The 24937-nt window shown below is 45.2% G+C and overlaps 1 protein-coding gene across 3 annotated transcripts in view; it reads left to right on the forward strand.

Moving 5' to 3' along the window:
- Nucleotides 1-24154, forward strand: part of dx (deltex E3 ubiquitin ligase) — a 42254-nt gene extending 18100 nt beyond the window's left edge. For 2 of the 3 annotated variants that reach the window (XM_075877038.1, XM_075877037.1), the window contains 3 exons: nt 13841-14092; nt 21009-21243; nt 22910-24154. In XM_075877038.1, the coding sequence (XP_075733153.1) occupies nt 13841-14092; nt 21009-21218 (462 nt within the window). In that variant the 3' untranslated portion in view covers nt 21219-21243; nt 22910-24154. The remainder of the gene's footprint in view (nt 1-13840; nt 14093-21008; nt 21244-22909) is intronic. The other variant, XM_075877039.1, reaches the window with a different exon arrangement.
- Nucleotides 24155-24937: the final 783 nt, after the last annotated feature.

Genomic DNA, 24937 nt, shown 5'->3' on the forward strand with positions numbered 1-24937 from the left:
TGATGAGTATGAGTAGGAGTGAGTAGAACGTGAGTGAGTACTTATCAGTATGAGTAGGAGTGAGAATGGATGTGAATGAGTACTTTCAGTGTGAGTAGAAGTGAGTATGAACGTGAGTGGGTGCTCATGAGTGTCAGTAGGAGTGAGTATGAACGTGAATGAGTATTCTGAGTGTGAATAGGAGTGAGTATGAACGTGAGTGACTACTCTGAGTGTGAGTATAAGTGAGTATGAATGTGAGTGAGTACTCTGAGTGTGAGTAGAATTGAGTATGAACGTGAGTGAGTATTGTGAGTGTGAGTATGAATGTGAGTGAGTACTTTGAGTGTGAGTATGAACGTGAGTGAGTACTCATGAGTGTGAGTATCCGTGAGTATGAACGTGAGTGAGTATTCATCAGTGTGAGTAGGAATGAGTGAGAGCTTGTGAGTGTGAGTAGGAGTGAGTGTGAACGTAAGTGAGTACTCTGAGTGTGAGAAGGAGAGAGTATGAACGTGAGTGAGAATGTGAGTGAGTAGGAGTTTGAACATGAGTGAGTACTGATGAGTGTGAGTATTCGTTAGTATGAACGTGAGTGAGTATTCATGAGTGTGATTAGGAGTGAGTGAGAGCTCATGAATGTGAGTAGGTGTAAGTACGAACTGGCTGAGTACTCATGAGTGTGAGTAGACTTGACTGCGAAGGTGAGTGAATTGCTGTGAGTGTAAGTAGCAACGAGTAGGAACATGAGTGAGTTACTATGAGTGTGATAAATATTTGTAATCATTGCAACAGCGTCCTAAATACATTGGAAATGACGGGCACTATGGCATGCAAGCTTACTGTACGTAAACGCCTTCAGTTACTTTGGAAACTGGGGGAGCCATCCTACATCAGATGGGGGGAGGGGGGGGGGGCGAGGTGACTGCGCAAAACTCGAGTTGAGGGTAGCCGTCCATTTTATTGTAATTTGAATTTTCTAGGCTGAATAATACCCCTGTCATACGGGCACCCGCGAAGACCGTCCAACTCCCTCGTCCTTACGACAATGAAGATGCGGTCCGTGTCACACGGCCACCCTTACGCAAACGAAGGTAAACGGAGCATTTCGCAAAGGACGTTCAATGATCTTCTTTCGCAGCGAAACGAGGTATTCTCGTCCCCAGCAGTCTAGAGGTCAGAGAAAATTTTCGAGCACTAAGTGGCCGCAGTGAAAGAATAATACATTTTGGCAATAATAAACGTACTTTCGTTGTAGTACTCATTCACTACGCATGTTTGTTTACATATATTTACGCCCGCGAGAGGTTACACACCATGCCTCGCGAGTCGGGCCGGCCGGCGCCAGCTGATCACCGTCATTACCAGCGCAATATTGTACCACTTTCTCACGTCACCTGCTGTGTCACTCATGGCTTAAGAACACGAAATGTGCGTTCACGAGGCAAGGAAGCATCAGAACATTTGTACCGGGCATGTACACAGGCAACAAAACAACTAAAAGCACAATGTGGCCTGTGTCACTAGCAGCATCGCTACATTTAGCAAATGCGTTTTTTTAATTATTTTTATGGTTTGTTAGTCGTGTACCTTCTTAATAGTGCTTTTTTGTAAAAACCGCATAACGAGGATTCACAAAAAAATCAATAGAGATGAAATTAGAATACTTTTCCGAAAATGAAACAGCGCCCATTGAGCCCCCTCATGGCAACTGTTACAACCTTGTCATTGCCGTGTGACACTGCAACAATTCCTTTTCCGTCGAACCCCCTAGGGGAGATTTATGTTGGCCGTGTTCAACGGAGTTTGGTGGTGACCGTGTGACAGGGGTATAACTTTGAACTGCCTGTCCCTATAGCTACCGTTCTTGCTGCACTTCTTGCGCCTTCAGTCAACGCATCCCGCTGATAATGCATGTAAAACAAGGTCTTGAGAAGCCCTTTAACAAAAATCGCGGCGCGAGCCGGTTCAGAAAAAAAGAAATGCACTGCACAAGCGACGAAAAAAAAACAAAAACGCTGAAATGGTTCGCGAGAGAAAGCACATTGTGCGCGCGACGCACATTGTGCGCAGCGATTTTGCAGTTTCTATCTCTGCGTTGTTCATCAAGTGAAGGTTGCCTTGAACGAAAACCTTAAGGGGGGACGTGGCAAGTAAAACTAATTTTTTTATTAATGTACTGTTTGTGATGAAATTTGGTGTGTGTATGTGGATGATTGTGAGGATTCCAAATATGAAAACCGTTTTCAAATACCTCTTGTACTTTTTGAGTTACAAGCATAATTATACTAATTAATGCTCTTCGCACTTAAAGAGATAATTATTGCTAAATGAAATTATTTTTTCATATTATTATGTTCCCAAAGCATCAACTTGTGCAAAGAAGCTATTAGTTGATTTTTCTAGTTCTTGTAACCATAAATAAAATTTCCAAAACATGGATGTTGTTTTGCGCACACATCGCAGTAATTATAAAATGTGTTCTAAAAATTTTAAATGATGAGTAAGAAGAGAGATAAAGCTTTATTGCACTGCTAAAGGCCTCCTGAGCCTAGTGCAAAAAACGGAACGACTCTATCAGTCTTTGTTAAAAAATGACAGATGTTCTAGCGAAGGCACATAGGCGAAAATCAAGAGTTGAGAAAACTGACTTTGAAAGTTCACTCTTGTTTGGAAGTTCACAACATGCCTAAAACACTCAGAATCCTCCTGGGCAGTAATCCTGAGATGCTGTGGCCTTGGCCTCTGTAGAGCGCAACCCAGTTTTGCGCTTCTTTGTCGTGGAACAATGCGTCTTTTGAGCCCTCTTCACCCTTTTGGCATTCTTTTCGGCTACTCGCCGCAAAGAGCAGTCTCCTGGATTGAAGCCAAGTTGAGCAGTGATCTCTTGCAGCGCACTCTTGCAGCCACCATTGAAACGGCAGACTGCATCTGCCACTGCACTTTCCACACTTCGAAGGGAGGCGAACTGGCTCTTGGACTGGAGTGACCAAATGAGGCTGTTCATACTCTCCACAGCGTTCTGGGTTTTTCCCTGCGCACACCTTTCAAGGAGCTCTTTGTTCGAGAGGCGCTTGTAGATTGGCAGCAGTGCCACTCGCACGTGAGGGGGCAGTTTATGTTTGTGAGGCGGCAGCGGCTCTCCCTTGGCCAATGCCTGATTGTGCGGGCACCAGGAGTCAGTCCCACTTGGGCACAGGTCGTGGTGTGGATCCTGGTCTGTGGATGTTACATGGTAATAAGTGGCCATGATGGCCCTCTCCATGCCAGGAACATCGTTGGGGTGGCTCTTAATGGCCCAGCCATAATAATTCGTCAACTTCTTTATAAGGCCCTGCGTCAGCCGGCCTTTGCCACCCATGCTCAGTCCTCGGCCTTTGGATTTGTGCTCATCAAGAAGGTTGCGCAAGGAAGTGCCCATTCTTTTTTTCACATGGTTCACACACTCCTGTTTCTTAATCAACATGTAGCCATACACCTTGTCTTGCGTGAGGGCAAGGTACGTACGGCTGTCACCGTCGCAGAGCACATTGATGCATCGAAGCTTGTACTTGGTAAACGATCTTTCAAACATGATCCTCGCTGCTTCTACTTCCATTTGGCCTGCATTAGCATCGGTGTTCTTTTGGCACTGTGGCTTGTGTTTCTCAAGCCACTCCTCATAGTTGTCGTCACCAGGCTTGGGACCAACAGCACAGCCTTGGCAGTAGTTGGACAGGACACAGTGGTCCAAGACCAAGCCTGTGTACAGCTCGATTACACAGCCCACGCCAATATGACTTCTGTGCCCCCTCGTCATCCACGTGCCGTCGTAAATGACGTCAATGTTGCCTGGCACTCCTCCTAGGTCCTTGTAAATGTCATGCACCTTCTGTGCACTTTCTGCTTCAATGCGGGTGGCAGCTGATGTGGTGGCAGGGTGGCTGTACTTCCTTTGCAGTCTCTGGTAGGACTTGTGGTGCAGTGCTCGATGCGAAATGTCCATCGCAGAAAAAATGTCATTTATGGCAGATTGTTTTCTGCCAACTGACTGCACAGCCCTCAAAGCACGCACGTTTACCTCAAAGGGGTTCGTTTTTTGTTGCCCGGAGCACCTCGGGGACGACCACGCACTGTTCACTATGCCACAATTGTCACAAAAAAGTTCCATCCTCGCCGCGAGTCCAAGGCAGTGCGTAGTCTCGAGGCGTATCGACCCTTCGTCGCACTTGTTGCACTTTACTGACGAAAGCAGACCGTTCAGCATCTTCTTATTTACAATGAAGAATGTGGAGTCCTTACCGCCGTCATTTTCGTCGCAGCCTTCGTTCAGAAGCTCGAGCTTCCGCTTTGAAGCGGATTTCGATGCTACGGCATCCAAAACATCCCGCCTTGTCTGCGCCCGCTGCGCGATTTCTTCACTGCTCGGAATCTGGGCCGAAACTCGCGATAGAATGTTCGACGCGCGCACGCCCGGAGTTGCAACGGCTGCCGACGCGGTGCCACCGCAATCGGGTTCGCGAGAGCGTCCATCACGGTCGACGGCATCCGGCGGTCTGACATACGACGATGTGGCACCTTCCACACTCTCGGCCTCACAACAATCAGCGAAGGGTCTGAGTAGAGGCTCCGTGAAGCTTGAAGAGCATGCTCCGTCCGGAACTGCGACTGGGACGGCAGCCGCAGTCGTCTGCCCTTTGTTCCAAGCTTTCCGACGCTTGCCGTACTTGTGGACGCTCCGGAACTTTTTTTGCGACAACATAGCAGCGCAGTATGAGCAAGCACTCAGAAGAGACCACCGATGTAAACAAAGCTTGGTAAAAAAAGCACGCGAACTATCACAAAAACAGCCAACTGGCAAAAAACGAAGCGCACGCCGGATGATTCTCGACTCGGCGGCCGCAGATGCGCTCGCGCTTCCAAGGTTGCCAAGGTGCGCGGCGCAGCTTTGACCAGTAAGAGGTCGCGCCTGCTACCACGTGACCCGCGCAGCCAATTGCCGTTCTTCGTTTTCGTTTTTTTACTTGCTCCTCGCGCTTTTATTTTCACTCGGCGAAATACGAGACCGCGACCATCGGGAAGCCGGCTTTCTCCTCTTTCCAAAGCTACCAAAATGGCGGCCCACGGTCAACAACTTGGCGCGTTTGTGCGGCGTGAACAACACCGTTTCAGGGGCTTTTTTTTCGCACTTTTAGGCGACTAGCCTCGGCAAAAACACTATTTGCGGGATTTGTAGCGCACGTTTCGCTGTAATATTTTAGAACAAGGAAGTTGAAGGTCTGAAGATTACGAAAAAAAATAAATCAGAAAATCGCATATTTTGACCAAAATCGGCACTTTACTTGCCGCGCCCCCCCTTAAGTGATCTCATGCCCTCTCAAACGCGAAGCTGTGTGCAAACTTCGCCTTCTCAGTGCCCCATTAAGAAAAAAAAAAAGGGAAAGCTTGGAGGACGGTTGAGCTTCGCCGTCAATAGTATAGTATGCGATAGCCTAATCGGACCCTGTTCGCATCGCCGTTTCAATCTCTACTCTCGCTTCGGTTTTCGGCGGCTTATTATGCCTTCAACAGTGCAGACACAATGTGCAATAAGCGCCCAATCACCCTTGATAATTTATTCTATAATTCACATAACGTGGGCTAATACAAAAACACACATAACGCAACTCGTTAATTACCGTTTTATTCGGCTGTCCGCGATAACCCTGCGTACGTACACTGCCAATGAACGTTAACCGCATCTGCAGATCCATAAATAAGGCCCCCTGCAATCGTCAGTGCCGGCACGGAGCCAACGAAGTCTCCGCGTGAGCGCGACCCACAGAGGAAAGAAAACATCTCCGAAGATGCACACAATTTCTCGAATGCAAAACTGCCGTACGCAACGCATTTCATCTGAAGGCGAGGCAGAGGGGAGGCGCCGTCTCGACAATCGCGCCGGGACACAGAACACCTACCAGTGGCCGGGCGGCCGTCTGTCCCGTTAGTGCAGTCAGAAGGGGCTAGGGGCAGTGGAACGAACGAAGCGGCCGAGCTGGATGGCATGGCAACGTCTTGGGTTCTGGCGGGTAATCAGCGGCAGCCGTGTAGTATACTGAAGCTGTCGAAAGCGTCTCTATTTCGCGCGCGTGCGTCGTAGCCTACGAAAGCGCGTTTTGAGTGCTTGTAACACATTACTGAGATTCTAAACGATGTCTCAGCTTCGCCTGCGCGTCATGGCACACAAATGAATGTGCAGGTGCTACGTAATTGCGCTGAGTCATTGCCTGTTTGTGGAACCTACCGACCCTTAAAGAAAGCGACAATATTTCAGCTCGATTGTTTATTGAGTAACCTGAGTACACGTAACGCTATCTCAGTGTTAATATTCATCATTGGCCTGACAACGTCCACTGCAGGACAAAGGCCTCTCCCATGATCCGCCACTCAACTCGGTGCTGTGCTTGCTGCTGCCATTATGTACCCGCGAACTTCATAATCTCATCTGCCCACCTAACTTACTGTCTCCCCCTAACCCGTTTGCTTTCTCTGGAAATCCGGTCAGTTATGCTTAATGACCAGCTGTTATCCTGCCTACGCGTTACATGCCCTGCCCATGTACATTTCTTCTTCTTGATTTCAACTATGATATCCTTAACCCCGGTTTGTTCCCTGATCCACTTTGCTCTCTTCTTGACTCTTAAGGTTACAACCACTATTTTCCTTTCTATCGCTCTCTGCGTCGTCCACAATTTAAGCTGAACCCTCTTTGTAAGCCTCCAGGTTTCTGCTCAGTAGGTAAGGACCGGCAAGATGCAGCTGTTATATACCTTTGTCTTGAGGGGATAGTGACAATCTACCAGCCATGAGCTGAGAATGCTTGCCGAATCTTCTCCACCCCACTATTATTCTTCTAGATACTTCAGTCTCGTGGCTCGGCTCCGTAGGTACTACCTGTCCTAAGTAGACGTATATACCTTTTCCAACTTCAAGTGCACTGCCACCTATCTCAAAGCACTGTTTCCTTTGAGGTTGTTGTTCGTTACTTTCGTTTTCTGCCGGTTATTTTGTAGATTCCAAGAGAAGGAAAGCGGGAAGAGGGGAGACAAAGTTTGGTGGGCAGATGAGATTAGGAAGTTTGCGGGTACGAAGTGGCAACAGCAAGTAAAGGACCGAGTTGACTGGCGGAACAAGGTAGAGGCCTTTGTCCTGCTGTGATGATGATTAGTATGTGAATGTAATAGTTCGTGGGTGAGTGCGTCTGAGTATGGGTAGGCATAAGTATGGAGGTGAATTCTTATGTGAGTGCATGAGTGAGTGTGGGCCTATGATCTTGAGCAGGCGTGAGTATGAAGGTGAGTGAGTAACTATGAGTCTTAATCTAGGTGTACAAAAATTTGAAGTACAAAAAGGAGACACCTGGACACGGCGCGCTGTCTCGAGGTGTCTTCCTTTTGTACTTCAATTTTTCGCGCACCTCACTTAAAATGAATTACCAACTCGCCCAGCAGTCCGTGTTTCTCTAAGAGTGTGAGTAGTCGTGAGTATGAATGTGAGTGACTGTGAGTAGGCGTGAGTATGAACATGAGTGAGTAGTCGTGAGTATGAACGTGAGTGAGGGCCTATGAGTGCTAGCTGGCGTGAGTATGAAATGAGTGAGTACTCATCAGTGTGAGTAGTCGTGAGTATGAACGTGAGTGAGGGCCTAGAGTGTGAGTTGGCATTAGTTTGAACGTGAGTGAGTACTATGAGTGTGAGTAGGAGTGAGTATGAACATGAGTGAGTACTCTGAGTATGAGTATAAGTGAGTATGAACGTGAGTGAGTACTCATGAGTATGAGTGAGTATGAACTTGAATGAGTACTTTCAGTGTGAGTAGAAGTGAATTTGAACGTGAGTGAGTATTCATGAGTGTGAGTAGGAGTGAGTATGAACATGAGTGAGTACTCTGAGTGTGACAAGGAGCGAGTATGAACGTGAGTGAGTACTTTGAGTGTGACAAGGAGCGAGTATGAACGTGAGTGAGTACTTTGAGTGTGAGAAGGAGTGAGTATGAACGTGAGTGAGTAGGAGTGAGTGTGAGTATGAACGTGAGTGAGTATTTTGAGTGTGAGAAAGAGTGGGTATGAACGTGAGTGATGGCCTATGAGTGGGAGTAGACGTGAGTATGAACGTGAATGAGGGTGAAGGCTGAAAAAATTGTGGTGAGTGAGTAGTCTCTCAAAGTGCCGACCTATGGCGATGACGCATCTGTTCGCCTAGCTCGCCGTTTGCTCCAGCGCCGGCCTTGCAAGCACCGGTGTTCTCTGGGCGTGCTTTGTGTGTCCCGTTTGCCATCATTCCGCTCGGCTCTCACACGTGCTTTCCAATGTTTCATCCGTCTTTGCGAGACGAGCTTTTGCTGTGTTCACGGGACGCTGATTGTTGTTCTGTCACCAACGATGGGCATGACAAAGTTTGAGACTCAGCACGGGTTCTGTTCAAGAAGCGTCCGGTGACACTTGTACGCACTGTGAGGCTCCTTCACGCGTCAACGTGTGAGCGACAGTCTCATTGATGCTGAGCAGCTTCTCCTTCGTCACTTCAAGACGATGACTGCATTGATGCTTATCGCGACGTTGAGATCGCTACACCATCGGCGCAATGCTCCGTCGTCACAAGTGAGGCTGGTGTTGATGTTTTGTGCTCAAGTGCGCCCGATTGTTGTTTTCACTAACTGCAGTGATTACAGCACCAAACAATGTGAACGCGTCGCTGACTGTGCATTGCCAACACATTTTGGGACGTGCGAGGAGTTAGCCGCGGAAGATAGCGAACAGGTTGCTGTGCAACCAAAGCTCGGCGCTATGTCGGCAACGCACGTTACTATGCCGGCAACCAATGGGCAGCGGAGAAAGACCCTTTCCATGTGAAGAAGGCTCAACGACGGCTGCAACACAAGAAGCAAAAGCGGTAAAGGAAACGAGTACTAAAGAACATTTATAGCTACTTTGCAGGGTCATTTTAGACCAAAAGATGTGTTGAAAACTTTCAAAGTCCGTTTTCTCAGAATAACTTTTTTGGCCAGTCAGACTGTTTAGCCTGGTGATATCTCTGCAACCGTTCATTCGATTTCTACCAGATTTGTTTTATGTACCCTAATAAATAGCCCACACACTTATATAGCCATTTTAAAACTTATTGCTTCTGTAATTTGTATTAAATAATTGAAATTTTATTGATAAATGCTAAATGGTACACACCAAATCCAATGGTCTGCTAAAACTTTTCAGGAGGGAAATTAAAAAAATGGGGTTTGTCCTAGTGTAAAGCACCCATCCTTGAATCACCACAGTGAATTTCACAGTGCTAGCAGTATATTTAATTTACCAGAGCTTGACTAAGAAACCAATGTGGACTATCCTGATAAATGACTGTAACTTGAAGGGGTGGGCAACCATTCAATCTAAATGCATGAAACTTTGTGGTTATTCAAGTGGTTTTATTATTAGAACACCCTAAAAATTTCATCAGGAAATCTTAACAAACAAAAAAGTTGCCCTTCCATGGTAGCCTCCCCCTTTAAATCAACTGCATGCGACTTGGTGCTTCTCAAGTGCATTGTTAACAATTACTAAGCAAACCACTTTATTGTACCAGCAAGGCTGCAAAGATATTTTTTTAGTGTAACCATTCTAGTTTACTGACTGCCTAAGAAAAATTCTGGCTCATATTAATCGTTCGGCTCGTCTTGGTCATATTTTGCGTGTGAGAGCATAAGTAAAATTATTCTCTGGGCGGTTCTTTCTGTGGTCTGGTTGTGCTTGCCTTAAGATCACTTCTGTGTGTGCCTTCGTCACATGCCGATTCAAGGGCTCTTACTTTCAGGAGCTCGGCCTGCTCAGAGATACCGTTATTACTCGAATCTAACGCGCACTTTTTTTCCGGTAAAGTGAGTTCATAAATCGCATGCGCGTTAGAATCGAGTACGAAAAAAAAATGAATACGATCATTCTATTGCCATCGGCATTTCCAAAATGGCCGCCCCTTACGTGCGTCGGCATGGTGCGTCGGTCATTTCTGCCTATGTGCTTCCCATGTGCGGCACTTCGTACTTGTGCTGAGGAGTTCGTCATCTTGTAGTGCATTAGCATTGACGGCATGAAAGGGCCGACTCCAAAAACTTGAGTGCACCACGATGCCGCTTTTAAAAGAAAGGTCATCACGTGTGCAGAAACGGACGGAAATCGGGCCGCATCCCGGTCGTTCGGAGTTCCTGAAACGTGCGTGCGGGACTGGCGGAAACAAAAGCAGAAGATTGTCGACAGCAAAGCTTCACGCAAAGGCTTCAGTGGATCACAGCAGGGTCGGTTTCCGCAAATTAAAGAGCAGCTTGGCGAGTATGTGCTTGAGCAGCGAGCGGCACAGCAGCCCGTGACGACAGAACTGCTCCAAGGGCGAGCTATGCAATTAGCCTTAAAAAAAGGTCTAATGCGGAGCCAATTCAAAGCGAGTAGGTGCTGGCTAACTAACTTTATAAAGAGGAAAGGCTTTTCTCTACGAAGGGGAACGAGCATATGCGAAAAGTTTTGTGGAGGAGTACGATGAAAAGCTTCACAGTTTTCAGAGGTTCGTCCTAAACTTGCGGCACAACAACGGCTACCTGCTTGGGCAAATCGGGAATGCCGATCAGACGCCTCTTTACTTCGACATGCCTGTCACCACAACCGTCGAGAAGAAGGGGGCGAAGCAAGTTCGCGTGCTGACATCGGTCCACGGTAAAACTACAGTGACGGCAATGCTCTGTTACACGTCAGATAGGCACAAGCTTCGCCCGTACCTCATATTTAAATGGAAGACGCTCCCGAAAGGAGTCGTTTTTTGGAGTGGTGTGATCGTGCGGGCCTGCGAGAAAAATGGATGCACGTTGCAATCGATGTCTTGCGTTTTTTTTTTTTTTTGCCGTGGAAATTGGGTGCGCATTACAATCGAGGGTGCGGTGGAATCGAGGAAACACGGTACTTAGAATGCCTGCTAACTTTGTCTTTGATGTTTGTGTATTTTTCCACTTTTGGCGCATGCTAACTTTTTATGGACAACATGTTGCTGACGATCTCATCTTAATTACAACATTTACAGACACAGGCCTTAGGCACAGAAAAAAGAAATGACACAGCATCTTTAATTTACTTTTTCTAATAGCTAACTTTCCTGAAATAACTTTTTTAGTATGAGCTTTCACAACGAAAGCAGTGCAATGATATGATGTTCACTGGTCGCTTTTGAGCTTGAAATGAACATTAGGCTTTTGTGAACATTACAAACGTGGTTTCGGTTTTGTTTGTTAATGTAACACACAGGCAGTTTTGCGACCCATGCTTATCAGAAAAAAGTTGTACATTAGATGTAAGTAAAGGTAACAGGCATATTTTCATGGCTGGACTTGCTGCTTGCACATCAAATTCTCTTACTGAGTATGTTCAGTATTCCCGGAATGATTAGAAGAGAAAGTTGGGCTAGTTGGTGGTTCATCATTGTGAAGGAAAAACAGTGCTAAAACACGGAGAAGGACTTAGGTAGACATGACCCAGTGTCTGTGTGGTATCTTCCTCAGTCCTTCTCTTTGTCAGCGCTGTTTTTCCTTCAGAATGATATGCGGAATAAAACGGAACAATTTTAGGGCTGAGTCATACACATATATTTGTTTCCACCGACTTCAGCTCCATTCATATCAGCATAAATTGGGAGCATCAGAGCCATCATTGGGGGCCAGATTTATGGTGACATGACCTGGTTATCTCAAGCAATTCTGCATACCAGTGTCGTTATTCTTAAAAAAAAATCTTTGGCTTATGAATCCATCTAGTCTGCAATTTTTTAGTTCATTCGTTCTGTTCATTCTTGTAGAACCTAATACCGCTTTGTTGGAAATGTTTGTGTTGAAAAGCTTCAATATACCATATTTATTTGAACTTAGGCGAGATTTTTTTCCCGAAACCGTGGTTTCAAAGTCTACCCCCACCCTATATTTGAGGTAAACATTAATTATTGTTTCAATACCAGGAAAGCCATACCGTTATTTTTTTTTGCATAAAATATAAATAATTCAGAATATTTAACGTTATAAAGCTATTACTTATATGCTCTGTAACCTAATAGGTCATCGTCAGCGAGATAGGAAAAAAAAAAGAGAGAAGGATTTGACAGCAGTTACCTCCGCGAAAACAACGGCCGAGAACGTCCCGGGCTCCGAGATCGGCAGCGCCACGACGGGAAATCACTAAAAGCCAAGAAAAGCCAGCCAAAATTCAGTATGTGTCAATCCACAAGCCGAGTTGCGGCCATTCCGGCCACTTATCCATGTGCCCATGTGCGCTTGTCTTTCATGTGCCCTTGCTGGTGAGCGTGCAGCCTCCCGTTACCTTTGTTCGGCGTGGCATTTGGACTACTTACCAGAACCTTTTCATCGTCACTAGTCATCATGGCAAGCCGTCGTTGTCACTATGATGCAGCCTTCAAGCGGAAGGTGATAACCGATGCTGAAGCTTTAGGCAACTGTGCTGCAGGTTGGAAATACGGCATCCCAGAAAACAACGTGCATCTTTGGATAAAGGAGAAGGGAGAGCTCTTGAGGAGAAGGAGAGCTCTTTGCCTGCGCTGCGACGCGGAAAGCTTTTCGAGGACCGCGCAAGGGTGTGTTTCCAGAAGTGGAGGAAAGTCTGACAGAATTTGTCAAAAAAAAACTAGGAGCCGTGCCTTCACTGTGACAACGGAAATGGTTCAGATGAAGGCCTGAGAGTTCGCAGCAGATCGCGGCGTTTCCGGGTTGCAGTTCAAGCCTAGCCGAGGCTGCGTGCAGAAGTACATTAAGAGAGCGGACTTCTAATTTAGAAGGTGGATTTATATTGTGCAAAAGCTTCCCCGTGACTACGAAGAAAAGTTTCTGCCTTTTGAACATTATGTAATCGGACTGTGAAGAGAGCGCTACTTCCTCCTCGGCCAGATCGGGAACGTGGACGAGACCCCAATATTTTTTTACATGCCGTTGGCGCAAGCCGTACATGCGAAAGGTGAACGCCAAGTTCACGTGCGTATCGCAGTGTGCGAAAAAGGGCGAATCACTGTCATGTTGGTGTGCACCGCGGATGGGCACAAGCTGCCGCCTTACGTGGTGCTCAAGAGAAAAACCATGCCCAAGAAGGAAAATTTTTCTAAGGGTGTGCACATCCGCTGCCAGGACAAGACTGGATGACTTAAGCACTCATCATTTATTGGATAAAAACTGTGTTGTGCCGGCGTCCCGGTGCTCTGCTGGCTCGCCAATCAACGCTCGTTCTTGACGCTTTTTGGGAACTTCTGGCCGAAGGGGTCAAGAAAAAGCTACAAGAAGCAGGCACTGATCTCGTTGTCATCCCTGGTGGCATGACGAGTCAGCTGCAGCCACTAGATGTGTGTCTTGACAAGCCTTTTAAGGACCATGTAAGACGCCTCGACAACGAGTGGATGGCCTCTCTCGATACGGCCTTGACACCGCTGGGCTGTTTAAAGCGTGCATCTCCGTCTGTAGTGGCTCGCTGGATAGCCGATGCTTAGGCAGCCATACCCGACGCAATAGTGGCAGCTTCTTTCAAGAAGTACTCTATTTCTAACTCGCTGGACAGCACCAAAGATAGTGAACTTTGGGAATGCGTCAGTGACAAGGAAAGCAGTGGTACTTCAGAGGTTGACAACTAGTGATTATGCGGTTACATGGCTAAATTTTGCATACCTAAGGGCAGGATGTCAAATAAAGTTTTAGGCGAGAACTCTCGCCTTATTTAGTGTGCAAACTTTTTTTCCTTTTCTTTGGTCCTTTAACCCCCCCCTCGCTTTATAATCGTAACCGCCTTATATTAGAATAAACACGGTTCATTGTGCATTGCAGGCGAGCTACCTGCAGTGCCCCGTGTGCAAGGCCATTTACGGGACCAAACGCGGCAACCAGCCACCAGGTATCATGAACTACCAGGTGCTGCCATTTGCACTCCCTGGCTACGAAGGCTGTAGCACCATTGAGATAACGTACCACATCCCAGCTGGGATTCAAGGGCCTGAGCACCCGCGACCTGGCATGCCTTACACTGCCAGAGGATTCCCTAGGCATGGATACCTGCCCAACAATGATCAAGGCCGGCGGGTGAGATGCATCATATATGTCATCCTCAATGATCAGCAACCACGTTCACAATACAACTCTCAATTACCAGTGCCACATATCCCACTCACTGCATTACTCCTTGTCTGTCTTCTCCTCTATACCCGCACACACGCCCAATTTTTCACTGTTTGCTTGACACTCGCTCTATCTCGTTCTTCTCCCGTCAGCTACCCAATACACGCACTCAGTACACGCGCGTGTCCTTCTTCCCATTTCGTTTCTCATATAGTGCATGCACAGATTAGTGACAGACCAAAAGTCATGTTCTTATCTGTACTACATATTGCATTAGGTTTTGTTTGCTCAAATAGGCAGAAGATGCAGAACTGTGCTCTTTACAACAAACCCACATGTAATAGATTCTTGGATGTAACTGACCATTTTCAAGCCTTAATATGGTGTAGCTATTTCTGGTATGCAACAAAGGTCACTTTTAACTGAATACACAACTGGCTATCAGCTGCACTAGATATTAGCGGTAGTGCTTTTTCTGAATTAGGCTTGCAAAATCAACCTGTGATGAGCCAACGCGGGGCTGACACAGACTTTAACATGCCGATGCCCTTCACACAGGACAATTGCTAAGTTCTGTGTAATCTGTAGTGGTGTATGTCTGCTATAATGGAAAAAAAATAATGGTTTTTTAATTCAAAAACCAACTAGTTCAGGTGAGCGTGTTACAGTCAAACCTCGTTAGTGAGTACTTTAAGCGTACTAACGGTTAAAACGTTGTTGCGATGAATCCCCCACTGAGTCTCACAGAGACTAATGCATTAGCGGACCGCTTAAAAGGAGATGCTACTCGAAAAACTATTTTCTTTAATAAGAGTCTGAATTTAACACAAATTGGCATGCTAATAGAGTTTTTTCTCCTCTTTTCAAATATGTCATTTATTTTCATGTAGATTGCTTGGTTTTCTTTCTGCAGGTCAGATACTGCAAAATTATGGCCATTGTTATGCAACAATTCTGACCTATAAAAATTTGAGATAAAGCATGCAGATATAGCTGACTATGATCCTTTGGAACTGTAGAGTGCAAAAAACTATATAAATTTTGTGTGTAAAAAGGTGAAATACAATAATAAAATAGAAAAATTTACTATGGCTCTAGTTGCCCCGCTGTGGTGGTCTAGTGGCTAAGGTACTCGGCTGCTGACCCGCAGGTCGCGGGTTCGATTCCCGGCTGCGGCGGCTGCATTTCCGATGGAGGTAGAAATGTTGTAGGCCCGTGTGCTCAGATTTGGGTGCACGTTAAAGAACCCCAGGTGGTCGAAATTTCCGGAGCCCTCCACTACGGCGTCTCTCATAATCATATGGTGGTTTTGGGACGTTAAACCCCACAAATCAATCAATCAATGGCTCTAGTTGCCAAGGGCTTTCAATGTTATGTAATTTTTGAAAAACATAATCAAGCAGCACTGACAATCTGAATAGATACTTGCACTCTATGGGCCTTCATCATGCTATGTGCAAGATTTCATAGAGGTATGACAATTCTAAGTATACGAACTATCGTGTATAAGAACCACAGATCACACAAAACTGCAAAAGGAGAAAAACGCACTTGAAAGTTTGAAACCTTTTTTTTTATCACAGAGTTGTTAGAAATGCATAATCTTTAGCCATAATGTTCAACAGAACTTTGAAAAGCACTGCAAGTTACTAGAACTGTCCTGCAGCATAGGTTGTGCCCTCACGGTCCTTGCGAGCACTCTCTTCTAGCCGTGCCCTTTTCACTCCACGACGACGGTGGGCCCTTGCTTCTGCTGTCAGACGCTCGGACATTCTCTTGATGCGCCTCGCATCGCGGGAATCACTGAAAGTAACTAGATCTCTAGATGGCAGTATGTTGAGCTCTTCCAGGATGTGCTCGAAAGTAGCATGACCCTTGTTGAACCACAGGATTGCCATAGCTGTGGCAGTCTTGACAACCATTCGGGAGACAAACTTAGTCTTGGGGCAAAGTAGCCAAATTTTGCTGTTCAGGGATTCCAATGCGTTCTGGGTTTTCCCTTTGATGCATCGAGCAAGGAGCTTCTCATCCGTTAGCTGCTTATGAATGGGCAAAACAGCCAATCCCTGTGCTTTTGTCAGGAGAGGTGTGTGGCGTGGTGCAGGTTCACCAAGTGCTTCAGCGCGTTGATGTTTGCACCACAACTCTGTTCCTGCAGAGCAAAACTTGTGGCTGCCAGCATTGTCAGTAGAGCATGAGTGGAAGTACGAAGCCCATACTGCAGTGTACATATCCCGTACACTCCCCCTGTTGCTTGTTATGGCAATCTGATAGTATGTTTGGAGCTTCTGAATGGCTGGCTCTTTCATTTTCTGCCCTCGTGGTAATGGCACATGCAGCTTCCGTAGCGCGGTGCCAAGTCTCTTGGCCACATGATTACTGCAGTCTTCTTTTTCTATATTGACAGCACCATAGACTTTTGACTCTGCAACTGCACTATATGCTTTGCTGTCACCGTCACTCAAGAATGTCACGAAATGCAGTGGGGTGTCATAAGTCAATGTTCTCTGCCAAATGCGCATTGCAGCCTCCGTTTCCATGGCATGGGAGGAACAGTCTGCATTTTTTTCACAGACTGGGCCATGAAATGCCTGCCACACTTCCTCGTCTGGGCCCATATCCTTGTGCCTACTGCATGTCATGCAGTAATTTGATATGACCTCGAAGTCTAAGCAGAGGCCAGTATCTAAGGAGATAACTGCGCCAATCCCGTTATGGCTTTTGTGGCCCCTCTTCTGCCAAGTGCCGTCGAACATAACAGCCACATCAGTTTCGCCTGCTACTTCTTTCGTCAACTCTCTGAATCGGCGCAAGTTTTCACTCACAGCTGCCATGGCAGCGGTGTGCACCTTCTTTGCTATCGAAAAAAATCCTCCGTGGTGCATTGGCTTTGGGAGTCTAATAACGGAGCAAAATCTCGACAATTGCTCATGCCCAATGCCGACAGCGCGTGCAGCCACCACCGCCTTCACATTTACAGCGAAACTATCTCGGGAGCTCCCACTGTCGTACCGTTGGCTCACTCGGCTGCTGCCGTCCGCCGTAACATGCAGTGACGTATAGGAGCACGAAAGAACAGTCGCTGAGCATTCGCTGTTTTCGCAATGAAGTTCGAGGAGCGACGAAAGTCCCTTGCACTTTTCTGCCGGCTCCCGAACGGCAAGTTTTTGAATACCGCAAGCAGGGCATGCCGCACCTGCCACAAGTGCCGTCAGCAAGAGGGTGTCGCACAAAACTGTCGTTGCACAAACCTCATTGCGCTGTCTTTCGTCTTTTTCGAAGAAGCCGAGCTTCTTTTCCGAAGCACTGACGAAAGAAAGCGCAGCGTCAATCCCTTCATCGCAGCCACTGTCGCTCGCGCACTCGTCGATGCCGCCGTCAGGCCTAGCACACGTAGGCGCGTTCTCGTTCGTCGCCGTCGTTTGGGGCGCTTTACGCCGTCTTACCTTGAACTTGTGCTTCGTTCGAAACTTCTGCGGTCTCACGTTGCACTTTTTCGGGCTTGTCACCGCGGAAATATGCGTAGACGCACAGAAAAGCAGACGGACCAAATGCCGATGGCCGCCACCAACACGGCTGACAATGACTCGGTAGCCAATGGCGATGCGGCTTAGGGTGCCGTGCGTTTCAAACCGCTCAAACCACGTGATAAAAAGGCCTCGTTTTTTATTTTTTTTGCCCACGTACGAAACTGGCGGTCGTCGGAGCTGTAAGAAGAAGGCCGGACGCAACTTTCCCAACCGATCGCGATGGCGGGCGGCACTGCGACGGGGAGCAGCGCGCAGTTAAAGATGGCCAATATCGGCGCAAATTCACGAAATTTTGTGCCACCGCGATGCCTTCATACACATTTTTTTGCATTTTGTGGTTCGAATTTAGTTTTCAAATTTTCACAGATGAAAGAAGAAGGTTTGAAGATTACAATGCAATAAAAATCAGAAATACGAGAAATTTCCCTAAACACGCGATTTTTTGACTCGCATCTCCCCTTAAGCCATTGTGTTCGGCTTATGTCTACTGGTTACTGCATACTACCTGTGTACAGGGATAACATTTTGCGCGACAAAATTTTACTGCTCCCCTGAGCTTTCAGGCACTGCAATGTGCCATGAATGGTTTTCCGTCATGTTCATAAGTGCGGAGATCAGCTAGTTGATAAGGTTTTTCGGCTTCCAGGCGATTGCGGTGATGAGATTGTGAGTAACCATTGGGAAAAAAACTAAGGCAAGGTGGCGACCACCGACAAGAACGCCGGTATGACTTATCGCGGGCAAAAAGCCTTATCACAGTAAGCATCCCCGGTTATCTGCTCAGCCACGCGTTTGGTGTACTGTCACTTTAGGCCTACTGCACGCTTTTAGTAAGCGACTACCTGAACGCGCTGGGTCACCAATCGCTGCCGCTTCATTTCGTGGGACCGTGTTCAAGCGTGCATCACTTTACAGAAACGCAAGCAGCTCGCTGTCATGGAGTTTAGCTTTGCAGATCGCGAGCACTGAGAAAACTTGCTGTATTATGACAACACACGCACCGCACAGCGAGCGTAGATCTGTTGTTACCATTCTACAGGTTTTTATTTAGTGACAGCCCAAATGCGCCTCCGTCTGCTGCCAGGACTGCTAGAGCATCGCGGAGAGAACATTGCTCGTGGAAAGCTCTTCGTCGCCACGTTAATCCAGCAGTCCACTCGCCGAATCTGTGCATGGCCTGAAGCCGAGAGGGTGTACTCAATAGCAAGCGGATCGGCAGTCACGGTGTGCGCAGAGCGAGCGAAGTGCTGCACGCAACTAGCCGAGCAGTAAAATGTTTGGCTCTCTTTGACTGTACCGCGTTTTAAAAAAGAAAACTGCATCAGTTTTCGTTTAGGAGCATACCACGGAACAACTGTATCACGGACAGCCAATTGTGTCTGTTCTGTCACTGTACCACGCTGGGTATCCCGGATCCCGCGGCAGTTTTGAAATGCTCATTGGCGTCGCCACCGTGTGCTATCGGGCAATTGTGCGAGAGTCAGAAACGTTTCTGTACTTTGGCTAAAGGAAAGAAATGGCTTTGCGGTGGGCATTTCAGGCAATATTTCCAGTGGCACCGAGTTTGTTCCTTTGTTGGTGGCGATGGCGCATGCCGTGGGCACAATGGCGCATGCCGTGGGATAACTTGCCGTGGGCAGGATCCAAACCTGCGACGAAGGTCGCAGGTTCTGATCCGAACTTACGAAGGGCAAGTTATCTTTTCACCCACTTTTCTTTCTTCTTTGTTACATTACCATTCGGTCTAATATCTTCCCCTATACTTTCCTTGGCACTATGTCTGTTAGATCTCATTAATATTGTGTAAAACACGGAAAAACGAGCCCTTAAGCATACACTTCTTTTCTTAATTCATTAACGAGGGTCTCGTACTGGCAGACTTTGTGCGTTTAGATTGCATACGAGGGAATATTGGTCAGCTGCCCACTCGTAATAAGTTCACGTGCTACGTGACGCCGAACAGGCTCAAAAGAGTGTGCCACACTCGCCGCCATGGCTACTGGTGGCGCTGACTGACACTCCCACGTTTAATTCACATATAAACCCAATAAAGTGGCTGGGGAGATGGTTGCCGTAGTAGCTCAAGTGGTAGAGCATCGAACGCGTCATTCGAAGGTCGCAGGTTCGGATCCTGCCCACGGCAAGTTATCTTTTCACCCACTTTTCTTTCTTCTTTGTTACATTACCATTCGGTCTAATATCTTCCCCTATACTTTCCTTGGCATTATTGTCTGTTAGATCTCATTAATATTGTGTAAAACACGGAAAAACGAGCCCTAAGTATACACTTCTTTTCTTATATATATATATATATATATATATATATATATTTATTTATTTAACTAAAACAAGGCATGTGCAAAAGTCATCATTTTGGGTTCAAAGGAAGTGAAAGCAACTTTAAATAGCAAGAATTGACTTTCGGTAGAATGCTAGCAATAACCTGTAAAATATGCTACATTTTCAAATTTACTATATTAAGAGCATACAACCTGGTATAACAAGCTTTTAAACTTTAAAAAATGATGAATTGATGTGAGTGTAATAGTACAGTGGAACCCCTTTATAAGGGACACTGATGTAAGAGGCAGATGGGTATAAGAGACACTAGTGTGCCTATAGTAAAATACTGGTTGATAATGAATGCCCATGTAATGCCCTGCTTATATGAGACAAGAATTGCTGCCCAGAACATGCCTCTTATAAAAGGGTTTAACTGTATGTTCATATAGCCTTGCAGTGGGGCTTCGTGGCAGTGTGGATTTTCCCTGAGTAGGTAAAGTCATGGTATAGCACCTCTCGACTACAGTGAAACCACTTTTGGAGGGGGTTACATGCAAACTATTAAATACACCTATTTGTTCATTCCAAATATTTGAAAATTTTCAATAACTTAAATTCAAATTTCGTAAATATTCACCCAAGCTTACTGCAAAGAGTTGTCTATTAAAGTATTTTAAATTGTTATAGTTTATTCTAGCCCAACTGGCTTCACAAGTAGATGATAAAACTATTATTATGGTTCCTACACCTCAGGTATTGTTCATTACTCTTGCTTTTGGTGCACATTTTTGGGCTCAAAGTATTGGAAAAGTCCGGCTTCCATGTTATGCTGTCCTAGCTAACTTTTCAACCAACACAATTGGTGAATAAACATTAATGCTTATGTATTAGACGTAGTGTGTTGAAAAAGTAATTGAAGTCCCACATAAATTCCAATGCATCACAGTGTGTTCTTCCTACTGCCTGCTGCCAGTTTTGTCTCGCCCTGCATATCAGACAAGCCTGCCTGAGCATTGTGCATGAGCAAGCTCTGTCTCAGGCCATCAATTTTGTGTGGTTTCTGACAGGCACTAAAGCTGCTGGTGGATGCCTGGGATCGGAGGCTCATCTTCACTATTGGCGAGTCGACCACCACAGGAGAGTTAAACACTGTGACGTGGAATGAGATTCACCACAAGACAGAGTGTGGTTCCAACAACACAGGGCACAGTTATCCGGACCCTTTTTACCTGGAAAACCTTTTTGCCGAGCTTCGAGCGCACGGAGTCACAGACTAAGAAGCGTCTGAACTGTACTGATTATGTAAGTTCATCTTTTGTTACCTATTCTCTATCTTTAAAACAGTTCAAAGAAGAAGGCACTTACATCTTCTTGCTTGTCTTTTTCTGCTTTCGTTAGTAAGCAGCCCAACCAACTGGACTAGATGAATACACTTTAATGCACCACAAATGGGTTGTGACGTCATATTGAGTTTATCGTCATCATCTTCCTCTTCTTCTTCAGCCCCTGCTATATCCACTACAGGATAAAGGCCTCTCAATGATTTCCAATTTACCCTATCATCAGAAACTGATTAGATTTTATTTTTGCAAATTGCTTGATTTCATCTCCCACTTAAGGGGGCAGACTGGTCTTAGACATTTTTTTTTGTTTATTTCTTCAGTGATCTTGATCTAACTGCACAGGATTATGCAGTTTTTTCTGCTGATTTGAGATATTTAAGTGGTTTTGCTGTAACTCATCTTGTTTCTGAGATAACTTATGTTCACCGCCTTTGTTTAAGGCCACCATAGAAAAAAAAATGCTTAATTAAAAGTGATATTTAAGATATGCCAACATAGACTATTGAGTATAAATTGAAAGTATGCAAGAGTTTGTTTTTTAAGCCTTTCTTAGTTATTTTACAGCAAAAATAACTATTACTTTTCAAAAGCTGTTGGAATTGCCTTATAATTTCAATGAGTAATTAACAAATAGGCTAGTGATCTAATCTCTGCTCCCATACTTGCTTTTTTGCAGCATGAAGCTATATGTTTGGAGCACACAACATAGGAAGCAGATTTTGATTTCTCTTTATACAAGTTTTTTAGAGTAGTCTTGTGTGTGACCACACAATGGCCACATTCAGGGCTGTGAAGTTTAGCGTACTGTAAAGTAAAAAATAATTACGCAATCAAAAAAGTTCTTCCTATGTTGTATGTCTTATGCTTTCTACTGTCAATCCCTATGTCATTTATAAATTTTTGACAGGTGGTTATTTTTCTATTGTGGTAAGAACAATAGAAATTGTTATCCTGATTATTTACTCCACTAATGAAGCTACAGAAAAAATAACTACATCTTTAGAATCAGGAGAACAAACTAAGGTAGCATGCCAACTTTTGTCACATTTGGTTTAAAAATTAATGAGAGAGCCCTAAGACCCATGTCCCTCCTTAAAAATTGAATTTCTTTGTCACTATTTGGCCTCAAAAACCAGTCTGCCCCCTTAACTCGCTGCCACCTTCAGCTGTGTGTCCTGTCCCTTGTTGTCAACTTCATTGCTCTGACTGGCCACAGGTGGTCTTGCTATGCATTACATGGCACATCCAGTTCCATCTTTTTTGTTTTATTTCAATTATAATGTTGGCTACCCGTCTATGTTCTCTGATCAAATTTGCTGCTTTCCAATCCCTTAATATTATGCCTATCATTAGCTGTTCCATCGCACACTGTGCGGCTCTGAACTTTTCCTCTAGTTTCTTTAGCCTCTAAGTTTTGGTTCTTTGTGTGAGCAATGGAAATATGCAATGCTTGTACACTTTTATCCTTTAGAGAGTGCTCTTTTCACTGTTGTAATGAGATTGCTTTTAAGAAATTGTGCTGAAGGGCTTTGCATATTTATTATACCACAGTGGTCGTTGATTGTAGTAGCTGTAGTCGTCCAAATGCACTTCGAGAAAACCTAACTTTGTCATAATCTTTTCAGGACAAACCAGCACACAGCACTGGAAAGTCCTGCTGCATCATCGGAACATCATGAAGATGGCTTTATCAGAAATTTCATTTCAGTTGTTGCTTTTTAATGCTTTTACGAAAAGAGCACAGGCAAAAATATTAACATATACAGTCAAACTTCACTACAACGAAAAATTCATGATTCCCCGTGGGCAGTCCGTAGGAGTCAATGCATGAGTATTGTCGCCACGACGAACACTTTTTCTTCAATCTTCCCGCTTCAACAAAATTTCACAATGCGATTCCAGGCTCATATACTTATTGCTATGCAGTAAAGCCAATCTTTAACATTTCGATGCATTTTCAGAGCCTGAAAATGCATCAACGAAGTCTAAAATACTCGTTGCCAAAACAAGAAACCGCCGCTATACAGCCGCTGTTCAACAAGCATGGACGCCGCCATTGCTCGATAGCGATGGCAGTGAGACTGCCCTGTTTTTGCTACTGGCTTATTTGAGCCGCAGGCGATCCGAAGCTGAAGCTCAGTCGCTCAGTTCACGGCTTGCTTCACGCAGCTGCTGGGTGCTACCGCGGAACAATGTTTTTTCCGATTCAAATGCTTATCATTATGTTTGCGCTTGGCCAGTGTGGTAACTAATCAGAGCGGCTGTTCATCTGCATTATCAACAAAATCAGCTAGCCGCGAGTGATGGATGATAAGAACAGCATAGAATAATGCAAAAGTCGCTGAGCCACGATACCCTGCCTTCATCTTGGCGCTGTCGGATACTTTTGACGGTGGACAGCTGCTGGTGTTAACGTGTTAATGCAAATGTTTGGTTCATTCATGAAGGTGGTTTTAGGCATGTTTTAGTGTGGTTTTAGTGTGAGAATGACGACGTGACGCTGCTAGGAAAGAATAGGAAGCAGCGGAAAATATTTGAATTTTGAGAATAAACGATCCTCTGTTTTGCTAGCTCATATCAGCTATATTTTTTTTTATTTCACTTCAACGAAATTTTCGCTTCAAGGAAATTTTTTCCCCGCCCCGTCATTTTCGTTGTAGCAGGGTTCGACTGTACTTGTCTGGTTTGATAGTCTGCTAAGAAGGCAGGGAACATGTATAGAGAATTTTAGATGATAATGGCTGTTGCTCACAACACATGCGTGGAAAATCTATAGCAATGTTTTTAGGCATGTTTACTGCTCTCTTTCACAATCATCATTGACAGTTTTCTTTTTAATGTCTAATAAAGAGGTGTTGTGGAAAGTGCAACTGGCCTACATTTGCTCATCTCTAACTGGAATGGCATATTTTTCTCAGTATTCCAGGCTCCAGCTGATGTACAAACATAGCAGGCATACACAGTGCGTTTCTTTACCCAATGCGAGTACATTTATGTCCTAAAAAAATTAAGCAGAAAGCTGATACGGTTTGCTTGAAAGGCGCAAATGATGGGCAAGGGCAACATGAAAAAGCAGTAGCACCTAATAAACCTTCCTTGAATTACAAAAACATACTTAAAATTCACTTCAAAGTCTTGCGGAATAAAGCATGTCAATGTTGTGAAAGTGACATGTAGTACTTAGTTATACAACAGATCTATTCCTACGAGTACTACTTTAACTATAAGTTAAAAATACTGTTACCACAATGTGGTACAACAGTACAATGGTACCATTGTCTTAATCTTTTATTTTTTTTATTTGGAATTACCCTCGGGGGCCAGAGGCACTATAAAGGGGAGTGGTACATTTAAAGGAAACACAATACAAACTTTGTTGTGTAAATACCATGTTAGCGAAAAAGTAACAGTACAAGTTGTAGCTTTACAGGCAAGAATCAGACTGTTGGTGAGAAAACATAATAACATGGTAAAAACAAGTTACAGTAGCAGTTTAAGCTAACCAAACAAGAATCAGACAGTTTGCCAAGAGAAGAATCACATAATTGGTTAGTTGCATAACAATACACTTGAGTTTAAAACGTCATGAAAATGAGCAGAGTGGTTAATGGACGTGATTGATCCTGGAAGATTGTTCCAGTCTTGTGAGGTTC

This window comes from Rhipicephalus microplus, chromosome X (genome assembly GCF_043290135.1).
Source record: "Rhipicephalus microplus isolate Deutch F79 chromosome X, USDA_Rmic, whole genome shotgun sequence".
Lineage (NCBI taxonomy): Eukaryota > Metazoa > Arthropoda > Arachnida > Ixodida > Ixodidae > Rhipicephalus > Rhipicephalus microplus.